This window comes from Lutra lutra, chromosome 13, assembly GCF_902655055.1.
Source record: "Lutra lutra chromosome 13, mLutLut1.2, whole genome shotgun sequence".
NCBI lineage: Eukaryota > Metazoa > Chordata > Mammalia > Carnivora > Mustelidae > Lutra > Lutra lutra.
Genome location: NC_062290.1, coordinates 68,249,284 through 68,269,251, shown reverse-complemented (window position 1 = coordinate 68,269,251; position 19,968 = coordinate 68,249,284). Strand labels below are relative to the sequence as shown.

The 19,968-nt window shown below is 37.7% G+C and overlaps 2 protein-coding genes across 8 annotated transcripts in view; one reads left to right on the top strand and one right to left on the bottom strand.

The window, feature by feature from the left end:
• ABCA1 (ATP binding cassette subfamily A member 1) overlaps positions 1 to 3,819 on the top strand; it is a 128,537-nt gene extending 124,718 nt beyond the window's left edge. For all 4 annotated transcript variants that reach the window (XM_047701041.1, XM_047701039.1, XM_047701042.1 and 1 more), the window contains exon 50: positions 366 to 3,819. In XM_047701041.1, coding sequence (XP_047556997.1) covers positions 366 to 506 — 141 coding nt within the window. In that variant the 3' untranslated portion in view covers positions 507 to 3,819. The remainder of the gene's footprint in view (positions 1 to 365) is intronic.
• A 3,073-nt stretch (positions 3,820 to 6,892) lies between these two features.
• LOC125083985 (protein NipSnap homolog 3A-like) lies at positions 6,893 to 19,388 on the bottom strand. Of its 4 annotated transcripts, none has more exons than XR_007122425.1 (7): positions 19,185 to 19,382; positions 16,057 to 16,267; positions 14,139 to 14,294; positions 11,783 to 11,932; positions 7,961 to 8,047; positions 7,689 to 7,868; positions 6,893 to 7,366 (listed from the first exon to the last, which is right to left on the bottom strand). XR_007122425.1 is itself a non-coding variant. In XM_047701044.1 (6 exons), exons 1-6 carry the CDS (start codon positions 19,275 to 19,277, stop codon positions 7,792 to 7,794), a joined length of 774 nt encoding a protein of 257 aa, XP_047557000.1. In that variant the 5' UTR covers positions 19,278 to 19,382; the 3' UTR covers positions 6,893 to 7,791. The 4 variants fall into 4 exon arrangements, 1 of the variants encoding a protein (XP_047557000.1); XR_007122426.1 differs by having other exon boundaries at positions 6,893 to 7,363; XR_007122427.1 differs by lacking the exon at positions 11,783 to 11,932 and having other exon boundaries at positions 19,185 to 19,388.
• Positions 19,389 to 19,968: the final 580 nt, after the last annotated feature.

Genomic DNA, 19,968 nt, shown 5'->3' with positions numbered 1-19,968 from the left:
ATTTTGCCAGGTGTCTTATCCCATTTAAATTAGATAACATCAAGTACTAATCAGATTCTGGAACTTAGTAGCTACTCGGTAAATGTTAGTTTTTTGTCTCTCTTCCCTTTTAATCAGGCCTCTCTGAATCAAAATAGATGATCGAGTAATTGGTGATTTGAGGGGCAATAGGGAAGCTCAGTTTTCAAATGGTTAATGTGTTTTTCCAGTGTCCCCTCTTCCTCACACACAGTGTCCTACTTAATCTACTTATGCGATCTTGTATTCTCCTACGTGACTTAAGCTCCACATGGTGAAAAATGCAACCAGAATAAAGGAGGAGCAAGGAGAGAGCTATTTATAAAGGCCACCCTTTCTTTTGACAGGTGTTTGTGAACTTCGCCAAGGACCAAAGTGATGATGACCACTTAAAGGACTTGTCATTACACAAAAACCAGACAGTAGTCGATGTTGCGGTTCTCACATCTTTTCTCCAGGATGAGAAAGTGAAAGAAAGTTATGTATGAAGAATACTGTTCATACAGGGAGACTAAAAGAAAGGAGGAACGAGCCCTTCCTTTGCACCACGTCAAGCGTTCCAAAAGCAAGAGCTGGACGTTTTTGTGGGAAGAAGTAAACTGGATACTGTACTGATACTATTCAATGCAATGCAATTCAATGCAACGAAAACAAAATTCCATTACAGGGGCAGTGCCTTTGTAGCCTATGTCTCGTATGGCTCTCAAGTGAAAAAGACTTGAATTTAGTTTATTACCTTATACCTATGTGAAACTCTAGTATGGAACTCAGCGGACAGATGAGTTTGAAACCACACTTTTTTTTTTTCCTTTGTAGTCTCACTGGGGTTGCAACAATAATTAATCAAGTAATCATGGCCAGTGATTATTTATCAAAGTCAAAAGGCGTATACATCTTCACTCAGTAAGCCGTGCCATGCCAGGACACTGGTTCCCCAGCAAGACATCCATTGCTGGCAATGAGTGTGCCAGAATTACTAGTGCCAAGTTGCTCAGAAAGCCTGAAGGACAGTGGTGTGTCATTTACACTTTTGCAAAAGCTGTTCTGCTTTAGAGTCCATCAGCATCATTATCAGATGACAAAATGGTGCCCTGGATGGGGAAAGTCCTGCTTTGTTTCCCTCTTTGATGAGCTGCTCTGGTGTGGCCATAACGTGCAAGTGTGGGTGGCTCAAGACAAGTGAGACTTGGTTCCATTTTTAGGTTGTCCCGTGCTTGGAGCCAGGGGTCTCCAGGACCATTTTTCTGGGACTCTTTAAATATACTAAGATCCTGGTGAGCAGTAAAGAGCTGGCAAACCGTTGAGGCTGCAGGCTGCTGAGGCCAAGTCATGGGATTGAAGACGTAGCTTGTTCAAACCTAGGGAGGCCTGTGTCCATTTATCCTGGTTGTCTGCTAACACGGTACATTGCATCTCAAGATCTTCCTGTCTGACATGAGTGTAGTATTATTTCTGGCTTTTTAAATTAATCTAGACTATGAAAGGACAGAGTTGTATTTTAACAAAATTCTTTGTACTTTTGATGTTGTTTGGAATCTTATGGTCTGTCAGTGACATGTGAATCCTTGGAATGGCCTCTCTGTAGAACCCCGTGGTGCAGAGGAGTAAGGCCGTACTGCCTCACTGGCTTTATTTCTCATGGAAGCCTGCATGTGGGTCCTCTGACTAGTGCCTGGTGACCAGAAAACAATGTGGTGGTTAAGATCACATGACAACATTATATTTGAGTTTTTTTTTAAGATCATTTAAAATACTCTTAATCTCGGTTTGTTAATCAAGTATTTTTTGAGTGTATGTTTTAGCTGAACTGACTATGGGTGGATTGGGTGGGGAGAAATTAAGTCTCAGTAGATGTCCTGTGCCATGTTATTCAGCTAACAGGTTTACAAATAGAGGTTGTTTTGTTGTTGTGGTTGTGGGATCCCAGTGAAAGAATACTGGGCAGTTTTTTTGTTTTTAATAGCAACAGTGCAAAAGCCAAAAAAGTTTGTCATAAGGGTTACAAGACTAAACAATGAATACTTTCACAAAAAAGATCACGAACTGCAAAACTTGTTGAATAACACAACTTGTGCTTATGGGTATTTTTGGTACTGTCAAATAATTGGCTTTGAAGATCTTAGGTACCCCATGCTGACAATCTCAAATTTTTCATCTCTTCAGTCCTAAGTTTCTCATGAAAAAAATAACAACAGCAAATGCCCTCATGTGAAATATATTTGACTTTTCTGACCCAGTCTTATTTTTTTTAGTCAACAAACACTTTAAGAAGTGTTACTTTACTAATGCTTAATGTGATCTGCTTTGAGACAACAAAAATATGTGGGGAGTACTACTGGGTGAAATTCAAGCCATCTTTCAATATCATTATTAATTTCTTTTTCTAAAATTTAAATATTAACTCTAAAGGTATTAAGATTTCAGATCTATTTCAAATCTGTATTTTTTAAAATTTATAGAATGTTACCACATAACTTGTTTGGAAAAAAATGACTTAGAAATTAATGCCAATATCTTCTAAAATGATAAACAAGTAATGAAGGCCCATTTCCAGTAACTATTGGCATGATGAGGTCATATTTTGTGCTATCTTTAATGATATAAAATTCATAGAGTAATTTAGTTTTTCCTTATTTAATATTTTTCAAAATCAAACTTTTGTTAGTTTTCCCATTTTACTAGAATCATATTCTAATTCTCTATCTTATTAAATCAGTGAGCAGCTCCTGGCTTTAATTACTCTAACTTCAAGGCCATATTTTAAAAAATCAAAAGACACTGTGAACTGTTTCGGAAAACAAAAAACAATTCAGTATAGATTTACAAGGATGTCTTCTGAAGCTAGAAACAATCTGTAGCTAGCTACACACTGACTTCACACTGTTACCTTTTAGACTATCCAAATAATCGTCTTTTACATTTTCCTGTGTAAACCTAATTCTAGTACAAATTTCTACCAACTCTCTACTCAAGTAAAATTTCTATATATTCCCTGTGGAAATGTAAGTATGCGAGTTTCCAAAATTCTCAAAAAAGAAAGTGTTCAGAGGTTGCCACTTTTGCTTCTTTTGGACACCTTGGAAACTCCATTAATAACTGTGAATATGAAAATACAAAAGAAAACAATCACAAAGCCCTTTATACATAAACATCCAGCACAGCTCATTCTTAAATAACAGCCAAACCTCAGACTACTGTATTTCCATATCTGTACTGAAAGCGTGTGCATTGTGGCGATGAAATGCTGCACATCTTTCAGTCACTGTATAGTAATCATTGACGAAAGGGATTTGTCTGTTTTCTTCTCGTGGTTGTATATATCAGGTAAATTTTTTTCCAAAGAGCCATGTGTCATATATAATATTGAACCACTTTGATACTGAGATATTAATTTGTACCCTTGTTACTATTTACTAGTAATAATAAAGTACTATAGTAATATAGCTCTAATTCTCTTCAAAGTTGTTGCATCCCTTTTATAGAATGTTTCTATTTCCATAAGGATTAAGTATTCTTTCTTCTTATACCCTAGGATGAAGCTATGTTTTTGTGCTTTTTCTTTATCATTGGCTCTTCATTCCAAGCACTTTATGCTGTCTCTAATGGGATCTATTTTTGCACTGGAATATCTGAGAATTGCAAAACTAGACAAAAGTTTCACAATAGATTTCTAAGTTAAATCATTTTCATTAAAAGGAAAAAAAGAAAAAAAATTTTGTATGTCAATAACTTTATATGAAGTATTAAAAAAAAGGCATATTTCTATGTTGTAATGAGTCACGAAATAAAGCTGTGACAGTTCTGCTGGTCTATGCAAATTTATTTCCATGCATTCGCAGCACCACCTACTGTTAAAGCTCATAACGCCGTTAGAAAAGTAAGAAATTTCAGTCCACTTCTAGTGGGGAAGCTCTTTGACTCGAGTAGAAATTTTAGAAAAGGCTAAATGTCCTGTTTCTCACAAAAGAGAACTGAAGGGATTACTTGGAGACAAAGGGTGTTTACACTTTCATAATCAGTTAAGATAGTAAATAACAAGTTTAAGAGGTTGTTAGGTAAAATGTATTCGGCTTGTCTTTGAAGCTATAGAGATCTCTGAAAATACTCTATAGCTAAGCCTGTTTGATAAAAACTTCACTGCTTTATTTGGTATTGAAACTACAAAGGCCGCCTTCAGATGTCTTTTGTTTGTTCAACTGAAAACACGGACAGAGTGTGGCAAGGGTATTGGCAGGGTGTGCTGGGCGTGGTGGCCTGGGTGAGCAGGTAAAGTGGAAGAAGTAGAGGAATATCGGAGGTGCCTTCCCTTCCTCCTGTAAAAAGTGCTGGGCAATCAAAAGCCAGGGCTATGTGGGGCTGTGATGAGACTTGTGGATGTAATTTTTATAGCTCACTAGCAAAGTCTCAGGGAAGCTGTCTATCTCGGTACCTGAAGAACCTCCATCAAACACCCCCTCATAGGCAGCACATCAGAGTCACGGCTCTATGTGGGGCCTCCTCTAATGGCCAGAGGACAGGTACTGAGTGAGTGGTCCTTTGCTAAGGCGTGCATGCCACTGCATGCGGAGGAAGGATCTCCGTTTGTGAGTGAGCCTTCTTGACCACTTGGAATCAGTGTCACAGCTGTGTCTTTCTCTCTTAAAGTTCACATTACAGCGACTTCAATGAAATGAAAGAAAACTGTGTTTCTTGGTGAAAAATGACAATCGAGAGAAGAAAGCTCCTGAAAGATGAAAAGGCAAGTAATTTAGATAACCGTGTAAGTCACCCATGAGTCTGGAGGAAAACCTTCTGTCTAGAGAAGAGCCTATATAAACCCTGGTAGGTTCAAAAAACTCTTGAACCTTTGAAATGTTAATGCATGCATTAAGTACGAAAAACTAGAAGGGAAAAAAGCTACTTTTTTTTAAAGTGTTTTACTGTGTTGTCAGGCACTTCATTTAATCCCCAATTAACTACCTGCTTTATGAGGTAAGCAGTACCATTTGATGTATGAGTAAATTGTGGCTCAGTGGATAAAGAAAGAATTTGTTTAAAGTTCAGCGGCTACTAGAGTGGCAGAGGGTTCTTTCTGGTGAAGTTGAGTATCAGATACAATTGCCCTCATAAAATCTGCCTGGCATCATCATACAGTAATTTCACCAATATTTATTGAACTCTGTTGTGCGCCATATTTTCTAGGCTCTGGGATGCAGTGTTCAAGACTGAATTCCTGCTCTACTGAAGTTAAATTTCAGTGGAGAAGTCTTACCTGCATTCACAATGGATGTGTAGACAAATGCATATAATACACTCAGACCACAGTAAATGCTAAGAAGAAAATGAGCTATGGTAATAAGTTAGTGATGGAGAGGAGTCAGAAATGGTGCCTGAAGAGTGGCGTTTGAGCTCAGATCTGATCACATAAGCAGGAGCCAACATTTGAAGGGGGTCAGAGAGAATGTTCCTGGAAGAAAGAACACCTGATGCAAAAGCTCCAAGTGGGAAAAAGCTTGGCAAGTTGGGGAAGGAGGGAGAGGATCCCAATGTCTCAAGTGGTGGAAGGGGCAGAAACCAGAACCTATAGGGCCTCACAGGCCATGTTAAGGTATCTGTATTTTACTGTTAGTGGCAATGAGGAACCACTGGAGAGTTTTAAACAAGGTAATGGTTTGATGTAATCACTGTTTCAGAAAGAATGCTGGCTGTGTGGGGAGAAGGGACAGTAAGGAGGCTAACAGATGTTGGTGGATTGAGCAAGGGTATAGCAGTAGACACAGGGAGGAAGAGTAATGTTCAGGATCTATTTTAAAGACAAAGCCCACAGGAATTGCCGACAAGCACCATGTAGAGGTTGAGGGCAAGAGAGCTATCAAGGTGACTTCTAGTTTGTGGCCCTAACTAGGTAGATGGTTGTGCTAAAAGGGCCATTCATACAGCAGTCTGGTGCTCAGGAACAATGATGGGAAGGAAGATAAAAATGTGTAAGTCATCCCCACATGTATGGTATTTAAGCCTTTCAACTAAATGGGCTGACCTAGAGAGAACGAAGATAAGAGAACATTCCTGAGATCCTACCCACATCTGAAGAGACGCCAGCAAAGGAAAGAGAGGGTCTGGCCGGTGAGGAGGATTACCTGAGTATGACACCATATACTGAAGCTCAGAATCAGGTGTTTCAGGAAGGCAAACGTGGTCAGTTGTGTCCAACACTGCTGAGAAGATAAGCAAGGTAAAGGCAGAGAAAATGACTGACTTTGGTAAGACAGAGGTCCCTGGTGCCCTTGAGAAGAGTCCTTTCAGGTGACAAGGATCAGGTTGAGGGAAGAGTAAGAGGTAAAGACGGGGAATATACGTCAGTCTACTGAGAGCTCTGCTTTACTGTGAAGCAGGAAACATGCCCCTAGCTGGATCACAAAGCTTTTATCTGGATTCTTGTCTGTCAATAGTGCAGGTTGCACCTGAACACCATCTCACTTTTCAATTTTTTTGTTATCTTTAACCCTTTAAACATTTCTTCTCTCCACAGTCTTCTGCTGTCCTTTATTTTCCAAGTTTCCCTTAAGACAGCTAATTCATGATTTACTATTTTATACTTTTAGAAACACAAAATAAGATAGCTCTAAATAAAGACTCGAGAGAGAGAGCTTGTAATTACTAAACCTAGTTTTAGAAGGCAGGTGCACTCAACTAAAATGGATATTAAAGGTGTTTCAAGAAAAACCCTAGGATCTGTGGTGGTCTTGAAAACTTTCTGGGATTATTATTATGTTATCTTCTTGATGTAACTTAACATCTACAGTAAAGTTGTGAAATTGTTACTGTGACACTACCCTATAGCAACACAGTATAAGTTCTAGAGAAGACAGTATAAATATGAAACACAAAAAAAATCTGCAGAATGGGTATGTAGGCTTTTATTCAGGCAACCATTCTCATAACCATAGATATTTTTGAAACAAATAGGTGTCCCAAGTATCTTTGTTAGTAATCCAAAATGAACAAAAAATTAACTGTTAAATGAACACATTTCAGTATATAAAACAAGTCTTCCAAAGTCTTTAACAGAGACCTAATTACAGTATTTTCCAAGTTAGAGTGACTCATAATTAATGTGAAAACCATAATTAATACAGATGACACAGGTGATACTGTACTTTGCCAAGGTAAAGAAATATATTTGATCTTAGATTTTTTTTTTTAAAGACATCTATTTATTTATTCGACAAAGAGAGAGAGATCACAAGTAGGCAGAGAGGCAGGCAGAGAGAGAGAGGAGGAAGCAGGCTCCCCGCCAAGCAGAGAGCCCAATGTGGGGCTCGTTGATCTTAGATTCTAAAGACTCCCATTTGATCACAAAATAAACCTACTGAGCAAAAAAAAAAAGAAAAAAACTCAGAAAAAATTGACATGAATAGACATTATATATAAATTTTAAAATATCAGGTACAAAATGTAAAATCATTTGAATATAAACTATAAAAGCAAAGGGTTGTCAAAACAGAATATAAGAGATATTCTGAAACCAGTGAAAAATCAAGATCATCAAGTAGTAGCAACTGTTTCTAAGGTGTAACAGACACTGAAATGCCAAGGGGAAAATGAACAGAACTACTTCCTGGGGTGGAGAGGAACAGGAAGGAAGCACAGAGCTGGCTTTAGAAGTGCAGAGACATAAAAGATTAACTTACCACCTTCTTCAAATACAAGTGAGAATCTCTTAGGAGAATTTAAGCACCATTAGCAGACACATCTTACAGCAGTTAATGCGACGCTTCGTATTTCAATGGAAAACTATTTCAAAGGTGAAAATGATGTAGGAATCAGAAGCATATTCTGCTGAGACACGAGGTAATTGACACTCTCCCGAACTGGAAAAACACATTTCATAAGAAGGCATATAAAGTTATTGACCGAATCAAATTTGTTGTACGTATACTTCATGCCTTGTGAAATAGCTTACCAGCTGCCACAACCCTGGGATCCTCATGAGACTGATGTCGCCCAGCTGCACGACTGTCTGCACTCTCGTTCCACCAAAGAACGTGAACTGCAGAAATAAACCAAAAAGGGCTTCTAAAGACTATGGCGTTACTACAAGAAATACAGAAAAACTAATCAGAAACATTAAGTCTTGTTTTTTAAATCAAAATAGTGAATATCAAAAAGGTAAAATTAAGTATGTTAGTAATAAGATTTCAGAGGGGGTCAGAGATTTGTGAGACAAATTTATAAATTAATTAATAAAACTAGTTTTACAGATGAAGAAAAGAAAAGCTGGAAAAAAAAGTAAGTAACATCGCGAAAGACACAATCAAGGCTAGACCCAAGTTTTATGACTTCCTACCATGTTTTACTTTATTTAAAAAAAAGATTATAAAAAATGTTTATTACTGAAAATTTGGAAAATACAAAGAAGAAAATTAAAAGTAACATGATTTTAACAACCCAGAGAAAACCTCTACTGATATTTAGTGTATTTCTTTTAAAAACATGAGTAAAATCAGATTAGGGTCGTACTGTATATTATGCTTAGTATTTTTAAAAATCAACACTGCTTATTGTTTTCCATGGCAGTAACTTTAATTTTTAATGACTATGTGAATTCCTTTTTATGTCACTATGTGACAACTTTTTAAATCCCAACCCTTTATTGTTGATTATTTATATTATTCAAAATATTTCAGGATCCTATAAAATACTGGATTTTTTAAATAATTAAACATAATATACGTTAGTCGTGTAGATTTTGGAAAATGCAGATAAACAGAAAGCAGGAATCATTTCTATTCTACCATCCTAAAATAACCACTTTCCTATTTTGGTGCATCTCTTTCTATATTTATGTACATATGTATTTTTATATGTTTACATGTTTATATACATAAAGTGTGTACACTATATAAGGTATAGGACCTATATGATGTGTGTTTGTGTGTTACAAGTATATTACATACATATAAACATGGGGTCATACCACATTGTTTCCAACATTTCCTTATTGTAAACAATACTGACATAAACTTCCTTAGAGCAGGAGCTATATGTGTAGCTGTAATAATAATAATGTCAAAGACAACTACTACTGACATTTTTGGGGTGCTTACTTTGTGCCAGGCTTGGTTCTAAGAGTTTTGCATGTATTAACTCATTTAATTTTCACAATAATCTTAGGGTATTATTATCCATATTTTACTGATTAGCAATTTAAGGCACATAAGGTGAAGAAACTCATGTGACATCACAAAGAGGGCAGGGAAGTGGTGGAGCTGGGATTTAAAGCCAGGCAGTTTGGTTCTGATTATTTCCTCAATATGAACTCTAAAATTTGAACTGAGAGAACCAAAGAATATTTTGTATATATTTCTACATGTACAGCATACATATTATATACTGTCCTCCAGAAATTATGTCCTGATTTATACTCAGCCTATTATTATCTCCTATGCTGAGAGGTAATTTAAGATTAAAAAGTGTGCACACGTTTTCAGTAGTTTTTTCTTATAAAAGTTATAGATGTCCATTATAAAAAATAGACTTAATAAAATTAACCTTATCATGAATATCATTTACATCCTTTCAAACTTCTTTCCTATATAACCTAACACACTACACACCTATGCATATTTCCTAGAATATTGGCAAAAATAATTTAAAAATTAAAGCTTTTTATTTATATTGCCAAATCTTGGGGAGGTTAAAGATTAACACAGTATGACTCTATACAGTATCTAAGTACTTATTTTTCCAACCTATCAAATACTATATATAAATATGTCTTTATTAGGTAAAAATGATATCTCATTATTATCTTAATCTGTATCTTCTATAATATATACATTTAGTAGTCATGTGCATATCTAACTTTGCATAAGTCTTCATTTTTCTTTTTGCTTTTGAATTTCATTTATGGTGTTTTGGGGCATGCAGAAAGAGTGCGCTTTTTAAAATAGAGTCAGGGGCACCTGGGTGGCTCAGTGGGTTGGAGCCTCTGCCTTCGGCTTGGATCATGATCCCGGGATCCTGGGATCGAGCCCCGCGTTGGGCTCTCTGCTCTGCAGGGAGCCTGCTTCCTCCTCTCTCTCTCTCTCTCTCTCTCTGCCTGTCTGTCTGCCTACTTGTGATTTCTGTCTATCAAATAAATAAATAAAATCTTTAAAAAAATTTTTTAAAAATAAAATCATCAATTGATTTTTTTCCTTTATTGTTCCTTCATTTGTTTTTTGGCTTAGAAATACAGTTCTCATCCATATTATTAAACACATTTTAGGGGTCCCTGGATGGCTCGGTGGGTTAAAGCCTCTGCCTTCGGCTCGGGTCATGGTCCCGGTGTCCTGGGATTGAGCCCCGCATCGGCTCTCTGCTCGGCGGGAAGCCTGCTTCCCTTCCTCTTTCTCTCTGCCTGCCTCTCTGCCTACTTGTGAATTCTCTCTGTCAAATAAATAAATAAAATCTTTTTAAAAACCCAACACATTTTATATGTTATTTTATACATTTATATTTTATTTTAGTAATTCTGTAACTACGTTTTGTCTACACTTAAATCTATATAATCCATTTGGATTCCAGTTTTGTATATGGTGTGAGATAGACATCTAATGATTTTATAGTTTTTCTCCTCTTGATATAGTTTCCAACTTAAAAATAACTTTTTCTGTATATTCTGATTATTTTCTTAGGATATACTACTAGAAGTTACATTTCTGGGTTAAGATCAGAAGCTCAGCTTTGAGTGTGTTAGGTCTGAGATGTCCATTAGACATTAAATAGGAAGTTAAGGAGGCAAATCAATACGATGAGTCTTTCAAATATTTTATTAGCTATTCTTAGTCATTTATCCTTCCAGATGAACTTTACATACATTTTTAAGGATTTGCCATAAAAAACTCTCTGAAATTCTGACTGCAGTAACTTTCTACTTTAAAAGTTAAATGCCCCAGATATATGTCTTAAAAATAAATTCATGGGGCACCTGCCTAGCTCAGTCAGTGGAGCAAGTGACTCTTGAACTCACGGTTGTGAGTTTGAGCCCCACATTGGGCGCAGAGATTACATAAATAAATAAACTTTAAAAGTAAATAAATAAATTCAGGTATGTATATTTACCCGTAAGCTGTGTATAGCCACACTGAAGTGTTAAGAGGTCATTATAAATCATGGACATGGACATGCATTATTTCTAGCATGTGAATATATCAACTAACATTTTGGTTTTCTTACTTCTATGTCATATATATACATATATATATGTATACACACATATTTATATGTATTTATAAAAATACATACACACATATATGTAGATGACATATAAAGACCACAATGTTAACAGTATTATCTCTAAGGAGGGGGAAATATTTTCTCCCCTTAAGGCATGTCCATCTATTTAGTATGTACAAAAATATGTACTACTTTTTCATTCAAGATGATCTCTTTACCCCAAGTAATATTATTTTAAAAAGTCAATAAAAATATACTTAGAGGAAAAAAAGGATGAAAGAACAGATATTTTCTTGAGGCTCTTTGCAGTTTTTTTAATCACTTTGATGGGTCATGGAAGGCATGATATTTCATTTGAAAAAGGCTTTATGAGGTGTTAACATCCCAAACAAATAAGATATAAATCAGGTTTTTTTTCAACCCTTCAAATTATTAAAAACCCTAAAAATTTGGCAATAAAAATGTAAACATATACCATAATGGAAAAAAGAGAAAAATTGACCCAAGAAACTTAATAGATCACCAACATACTTTGTAGTTTCATAGAAGAAATAGACAACTATACCTCTGTTGAGTTCTCCATATTCTGTGTGGAAAACGCCAATTAGTTTTGAGTAGCCTAGATCCACATGGGCATTAATTGCCCTTTTAAATGCGTCACCCCATAGAGCTGGCCCGCCGGGCTTCATCTGAAAACTAACCAGTTCATAGACTCCTAGAGTAGGGAGAAAAATAATTTTACAAAAGATGTTCAAGAAATTTCTAATCAGGTTAGTCCAATTCCACTGGAAGTCTAATCTACATACACCGATTTGGAAGATCATACATGTGTACATGGTATGTAGATATATTTATGGATTATGTCATTAGTTTTCCTTGCTTTTATGTTTTGAAAGTCCTTGTCCAAGTTTAAGGATCAGTTGTTAAGCTTATACAGAATAACAAAAAAGGGAAGATCTATTAAGCTATTATCTGAGATTTTTTTTTTAAAGATCTTATTTATTCATGTGAGAGAGAGACAGAGGGAGAGCACCAGCAGGTGGAGAGGCAGAGGGAAAAGGAAAAGCAGACTCCCCAGTGAGCAGGGAGCCTGCTGTGGGTCTTGATCCCCAGACCTGGAGATCATGACCTTAGCCGAAGGCAGATGCTTAACCATCTGAGCCACCCAGGTGCCCCTGAAATATTTTTAATCTATAAACTCTGTTAATAAAACAAATATTGAACATTTATAGAAGGGCTAGGATTTCTGAGCTCCCTGAATCTGCACTTTTGGATAAGAAATGAATAAGAAAAGCATTTTCTAATCTCCTGTATTTCCTCTTCTTTCCAATTTTGAGGGGAAATACTTCTTGTTTATATAATTTCCCCCTACAAGATTACATTTCTTTTTTTTTTTTAAAGATTTTATTTATTTATTTGACAGAGAGAGATCACGAGTAGACAGAGAGGCAGGCAGAGAGAGAGAGAGAGAGAGAGGGAAGCAGGCTCCCTGCTGAGCAGAGAGCCCGATGCGGGACTCGATCCCAGGACCCTGAGATCATGACCTGAGCCGAAGGCAGCGGCTTAACCCACTGAGCCACCCAGGCGCCCCAGGATTACATTTCTAATAGGAACAAACGATGGATCCAGTGATGTCTGAGTTTATGAGCGGGGGTAATAAAAACTGAAACAACTGGAGGAAATGATTTTATTGTTCCTAAATATCCAGGTAAATACTTGAAAAGCATTTTGCCTTCTGATCACAAGTATGGGGAAGGTAGAGGAAGAGGAACTAGGGGACAAGTAGCTTTGAGAAGAAAAAGGAAAAAAGCACAAAGTTATTAAAGGGTTATGAACAACATAGAAGAGAACCAGGATTTGACATTGTCTAAGAAGCCACTTAGTTTTTAGTGCTGGAAGCCTGTGGAGAGGTCTAGGTGGGTAAGGATTCAAATAAGACTTTTGAATCTCTTATACTCTAATATACACTACAAAGTTAGGAAAAATGGGGGAAATAAAATAACATTTAAGTTAATTAATACTTCTAAAAATATGACTTTTGTTTAAAACAATTTTAAGGTAAATGCTTCCTTAAATGAGCAAGAAAATAAAATCAGCAAGAAGACAAATCTTTAGTAATTATTTTCAAAATGAGAAATAAAAGGAAAACAAAAATGTTAAATTACAGTAATACAGCTTAATAGTTTAATTCATTCCCCTAACACAGTCTTACAGGCAAAGATATCCCTTAATAATTCAAGATTAGCTGTAATTTGTGTTTAAAAAAATACCAAACTATAACAAAATTTCATACGTCATCTTTCACCTAACCCCCAAATTTTCAACCTTTACTCCCCGCGTCAACTTTTTATATTTATACCTCAATTTTAAGAGCTTTTCCAAACTGGAAAAAAAACTTCATCATTCAGTGCTCATTGTTTTAATAAGCAAAGATCTAAAATTTATTCATCTCTATAATCATAATATATTCCTGTATAAAACACAGCATTACTTTTCCCAAGGGAAGTTTACTTTTTTTTTTTTTAAAGATTTTATTTATTTATTTGACAGAGAGAAATCACAAGTAGGCAGAGAGGCAGGCAGAGAGAGAGAGGAGGAAGCAGGCTCCCTGCTGAGCAGAAAGCCCGATGTGGGGCTCGAACCCAGGACCTGGGATCATGACCTGAGCCGAAGGCAGCGGCTTAACCCACTGAGCCACCCAGGCGCCCCGGGAAGTTTACTTTTTTAGGTAGACTCCATGCCCAGTGTGGAGCCCAACATGGGGCCCAAACTCACAACCCTGGGATCAAGACCTGAGCTGAGATCAAGAGTCAGACGCTCAACCAACTAAGCCACCCAGGTACTCCTGGAAGTTAAGTTTTTATAGCTTGAAATATTTTTTCTCCATCAGAATTCAAAGTAATGAAGAGGGAAGGGTTTACCTTCTTTTGCAGGCTTTTCTAATTTGCACCAGGGCACCAGGTAAGTAATCTCCATCTCTTGTTTATCTATAAGACCCAGATTTGGAGTGAGAGATTGTTGCCATTCCTTATCCTTGGCCACAGCTTTCCGAACTTCAGTTCGATGGGCAAAATTATCTAGGGGATGAAAAGGAGTAAGAAAAATAAAAACTTAATTAAAATCACCTCTATCTCTTTTGGATTTCATTCAATTCAGCAAATGTTCATGCGGGCCACTTAAGGACACCGTTCTATCCCTGGAGCTATCAACATAAATAGATGTGACATCTGTCCTCAAGTTTCTCATGGTCTAAAAGGGGAGTAGAAATTTAAACAACTAATGATAATGTTGTGTAGTGGGGTTTATCGGTTCTACCACTGTAGGTATTTGTGTGACTTAGGTTAAGTTACTGAATCTTTCTGTTCCTGTTTCTTACTCTGTGAAAGGGGGATAATGACATAGTATCTCCCTCCAGGGTTGTTGTGAAGAATAAATAAATTAGTACATGAGAGGGGCTCTGAGCAGTATTTGGCACCTAGACAGCACTCAACATATATTAATTATTCTTATTATTTGAGGCATTTAAATGATAGTGCCCATTTAGAGAAAGACTATTTTTTCCTTGGTGGTGATGGTGAGTGGTCAGGTCAATGTATACTCTGAATTAAATTTAACACAAATGAAAGGAAGATGTGCTTTTTAAGCCTCCTCTTTGAACAGCTTCCAAAGAAAGAGTGCTGATTCTCTTTCTTACCATCACCATTCTTTTTACCCAGTATTTATTTCTCTTATGTTTGTTATTTACACATTTACTAAACATTTAGGCCTAGTACTGCACTAGGGTCTCATTAAAATTAATGGTAAAGGCGTTTTCTATGGTTTATATTGGGGATCTTAGAGCTTAAGTGAGTTATATCAGGATTTTTCTAATGATTTTTTTTTTTTTTTTAACAGGACCTGAGTTCACCGGTGGCACATTAAAGCATAAATTGTGTTTCAATGGGTTTATTCTATAACAATACGGGAAACCCCTAAACTAGGGCCATGATAACTATGGAATGACACTTTTCATAGTAAAGTATTTAATGACTATTAAGTTTTGGACACTGATGATCAAACACTAAATCAAAGTATTGAAATTCTCTGGATTTCATTAAGTTCTGACGTGGACTTCACAAAAATTAGACACTCGAGTAATAAACATCGTGGGGGTTTGAGCAACCTGTTCTTCTTTTGACTATTAAACCAGGGGTAAATCAACTTCAATATGGGGAGAACTCTGATTGGCTTTACTTCCCTGTAACAGCACAATGACAGAGAATTTCCTGAAACCCTGGAATGCACAAATGACACCGATATGGTTTTCTCAATATAACAACTTATTAAATCTCAGTGGTGGGTGAGGCCTAGAAGTTAATTATCATCCCCATCAATCTCTACTACTCCAAAGCCCCTACATATCTGAATTGTTTCTACCAAAATCCAGATATCCAGCCATAGCTTCAACAATAAGAAAAAATAACTCTATCTTCCTTTATGATCTTAATTTACTTGAGCTCTTACAATCACTGCTTTAATTTTTTTTCATAAATCATCTTTATGACAAACCACTGTATAATTTTTGCTGAGAATTAAAGTCTATCTCAGAAATTTATGATTTGAAATATGAGATGCTACACTTTCCCACTTATGGTAACATAAGAATTTGGGCAAAGGATTGTTAAAGGGGTACCACCGGGAGGAGGAGTCAGAATTCATTTTTTGCTGTTGTTCCCCTTTTTAAAAGTTTATTTTAACCCGTGGGCATTTATACTAATTTAGATTCAAGAGCTAAGCGTTAAGTAACATTTAACAGAATGAAAAATCGATACTGAACCCCACAACTGGAAAAAATCATACCATACTTCCAAATATGAAACACTTTATTCACTTGGCCTCCAAATTCTACACTCCAGAAGCCAACCAATTCAGAGTGAGCTGTCCGAAGATGTATGTTTTTCTTAATATTTTCCAGAAACTCATTCATCTTTGAGGGCTTAAGGCAATAAGTACGAAATTCATAGAATGTTCCATCGTATTGTCTTGGGCCCGTAGCAAAAGATGAGCACACCTGAAGACAGATACAGCAAATTTAAATATTTTGGAAAGGTAGAGTTTATAATATTATTACAACCATATCTGAATCTAGAAACAAAGGGTATGCATTAGACTCATAATCCACGTTTGTACTTCTTTTGTGATCTCTCCTTAGACATTTGTTTAGAGAAATGTCAATAAAAATAACTAACCTTAAGTATGCTGAACATATAGTTACTGTTTCTTAGTGGTGATCCACTGTCAGCCACTTTTTCATGAAATTTAATCATGAGAAGGCACAGAGGTCTTAATAAAAGTCCTTTACTCAAGAACTACAACTAGGATTCTAATAATCTTGCAGATTATTTATTTAGCCAATATTTAGCCAATATTCCATTTTTAGTCAATACTATACATGTCACAATTACACATTTAAGTGAACTTTATAAAATATGCAGGTGTTTTGGCAAGTAAAATGGAAATGTGTTTACTATCAAAAAACTCCCTTTTAGGTTTTTCTTAAAAATAAAAATTGCTATTCAGGTCAAAGTATTTCCCAAATCCAACGAAGCAGATCACTGGTAAAAGATAGGAATGGACTGTTACTATCTATTCAACTGCATTTTAACATACTGGTCGACTGTATGAATGCTGTAAAGGAAAAAATCAATGAATTAGAATTGTCTGAATCATTATTAGGTTTAATTACAGATGCAATGTGAAGAAGGGCATTTAACCCATCCAATTTTATCAGATTGATGAAAATATCCCTGAAGAACCTTAGTTCTTGTTGTATTAGTTGTAGGCTACCCATATAAAGTTTTCTTCTAATCTAAGCCTCCATATCTGAATAAACTTAACTTTAGATAGGAAATGCCTCACTAGAGGGGCACCTGGGTGGCTCAGTGGGTTAAAGCCTCTGCCTTCAGCTCCAGTTGTGATCCCAGGGTCCTGGGATTGAGCCCCGCATCATCGGGCTCTCTGCTCAGCAGGGAGCCTGCTTCCTCCTCTCTCTGTCTGCCTCTCTGCCTACTTGCGATCTCTGTCAAATAAATAAATAAAATAAAAAAAAAAAGAAAAGGAAATGCCTCACTAGAGATTATCCTGTGTATAAATACATGTGCATGTGTATATACTCACACCCACACAGTCCTATGGCATTTTCATTTGTAAATTCTTTACTGTAGGTTTGGTTATCATGAACCAGTTTCACAAAGTTTTGTTTTGTTTTGTTTCATGAAGCTTATTAATCAAAAGCTTTGGTACAAAGCTATGGACAAATTTTGGGCTTATGTGACTACCTGGTACATCAAATGAAAGCAGTAGGCTTCTTTATCTGACATAATTTAGGTTAAAACACACAGTTGTCTATGTATTTATGAATAATTTTGTAATTATAATTATATAATTGAGTTTATTCCATTCATGTCTCCTGAGTTAGGTTCCTACTGCCCAAGTGTCTAAGCTTACTTGGAAAGCAAGTATTCCCTCAAAAAACTACTGCAGATACTTCTGTTTTTGCTGGACATGCTTTTTGTGTCATTTTAACTACTTTTTAATATGAGAATGTTATCCAAATAAATAACTGCCCAGTATTATAGTTCAAAAAGTATTATAAATAAAATATAACGGAACAGTGTGGTATTTATAACAATTGCTTTTAAGTCATTTTTTCAGGGTATTTGTATTTGGAAACAAATATGTGGTCAAAGGCATGTATTTTTATTTTCCAAAGAAGAAACAGTAAGAGGGAAAAGCCCACGGAATGGAAAAACAACAGTGAGTGAGATAAGTGAGTGTGCTTAAGGGGAGGTGACTTTTGTTAAGGGCAGAAACTACAAGGATTCTGGGGTAGGATTCATTAGTGTTCTAGGCTCCCTTATCTCCAAATAAGGGCTGATTTTCCATAGCACTGACTTCCAATTCATTTATGAGACCCACTGGCTGGCATGTAATAATCAAAGTTCAGAATAAAGTTGTCGGGAATAACTCTTGGCCCTGCCCCTGTAGAGTGAGAATCAGGAAACATTAAAGACTGGATTGCTAATCTTGGGTGAACAGGTCATCGTTGGTTCCTCAGTCTTCAGCAGAAAATCTGTCTCTAGAGTAGGTTCATCCCCTTCCGCTTGTCCCCTTCGAGAAAAGTACAGGCCTAAATATCAGAGGGGAAAAAACCTGTAGATGCACAGAATAGGCCAAGCCCCGACAGATAAGGCTGAAACACAAAAATCTATTATGTACGTTTTTCATCGGAGGTTAAATGAGGTTGTCATAGTCATGTTTGCTACTCGGTTCCTGGCTTGGACACCCCCCTCAAGAGGCAGTGGGCAGGATGTTCCACCACCGGCACCCTGGCCCATCTCTTCAAGGTTCTCTGCAAAATGCTCGCAAGTTATGCACGTTTCGTTTAAACACAGGGAGGCCGTTTTCTTTTTTTTTTTTTGCCAGGAGCTGGCTGACCTATTTCTCCTCTAACTTAGGTCTAGAGGCGGCGGTGGCTTGTCAAACAACAAAATCAATAGGAAAGGATAGACCAGCAGGCACCGGGCAGGGCCCCAACGTGCCGAAAGCTGAGCGGCTGGGAAGCAAATACGGAGCACCGGAGCTTCAGCAGTGTCCTCAGGGCCGCCTGGCACCTAGGCCACAGATGTCCTGTTCACAGGTCCTTGAGAGCTGGCCGGAAGGCGACACTGGCCAGCGTACTCTCCCCGACTGGCGACACCCTTCCACCCGCATATCCTAGAACGCCCCAGCTCCGGGATAGGGGACCCTCTCTGGAATTAGAACTATCTGCGCACGCGAACAGACTGGGCGCATGCGCGGCACTCGCACGTCTGGGCGCGAACCCAGTAGCGCATGCGCGGCAGGACTGGCTCCTGGCAGACATCCCTCCTTCCCCCCACCCCCGCCCCAACCAGGGCACTGTTGGTGCTCGTCTGGGCGGCGGGTACCTGAGGCGCGAGCGTCCGCGCAGCCAGAGCCCTAGTCAGGCCGCTTCGGAGGACAAGCATGGCGGGGCTTCGGGCGCTGGGAAGGACAGCCATCTGGTACTCTTTCTTAGATTCCTCCTGTTAGGACTTAACCTCCTGGAAAAGAGCAGCGACTAGACTACTGGCGGACGCAGGCGGAGGCGGGACTCGGCGGCTTCAGCTCCGCCTCTGGTGCCGGAGGCGCGGGCACCGCCCGGAAGGCTGGCTTGCTCGGTGGCCCAGTGCCCGGCGCGTTCGGGCTGCCAGTATCGTGGTCCTGGCCTTGTTCCCTCTGACACTCTTACCCCAACGTCAGAGGGGACATTTCTGAGCTCATCACCTCATGTCCACGCGCAGCTGAGCAACAGTTCTTAAGAGTTCGTTTGCAGACTGCGAGTGCTTGCCGTTTGAGGAGGGCGTATGGTGCGTGCGCGCATAATGCTGTGCATTTAAAATCGTGGAGCAAAAGGCATAATCCTTGTTCTTGGAATTTACAGGTTGAGGGAAATATTAACAGTAAAGAGAAAAATATATCAGGGATTAATAAATACTCTGAGAGAAAACAATGTAGGATATGAACAGTGGAAAGTTCCACTGGAAGGGGATAGCAGAGACTATTAGCTATTTCCCATTATCCATTCTCCCTGCTGCCCTCTTTTTAAAAAAATTAGTAATAGAATGCTTGTAGCTAGATGCAGCTGTGTGACTAAGTTCTGGCCAGTGTAATGTGTTGGTGCATTTATAATGTACTCTAAGTGATCTTAAA

What these genes read in the sequence shown, in the direction of transcription:
- LOC125083985 (XM_047701044.1), bottom strand. Translation starts at nt 19,277, where the DNA reads ATGGCTGTCCTTCCCAGCGCCCGAAGCCCCGCCATGCTTGTCCTCCGA. An exon ending in AGAAAAGCCTGCAAAAGAAG is followed by an intron (nt 11,933 to 14,138) that starts GTAAACCCTTCC and finishes TCCCTACTCTAG; the next exon opens with GAGTCTATGAACTGGTTAGT. An exon ending in TCCCAGGGTTGTGGCAGCTG is followed by an intron (nt 7,869 to 7,960) that starts GTAAGCTATTTC and finishes GTGTTTTTCCAG; the next exon opens with TTCGGGAGAGTGTCAATTAC.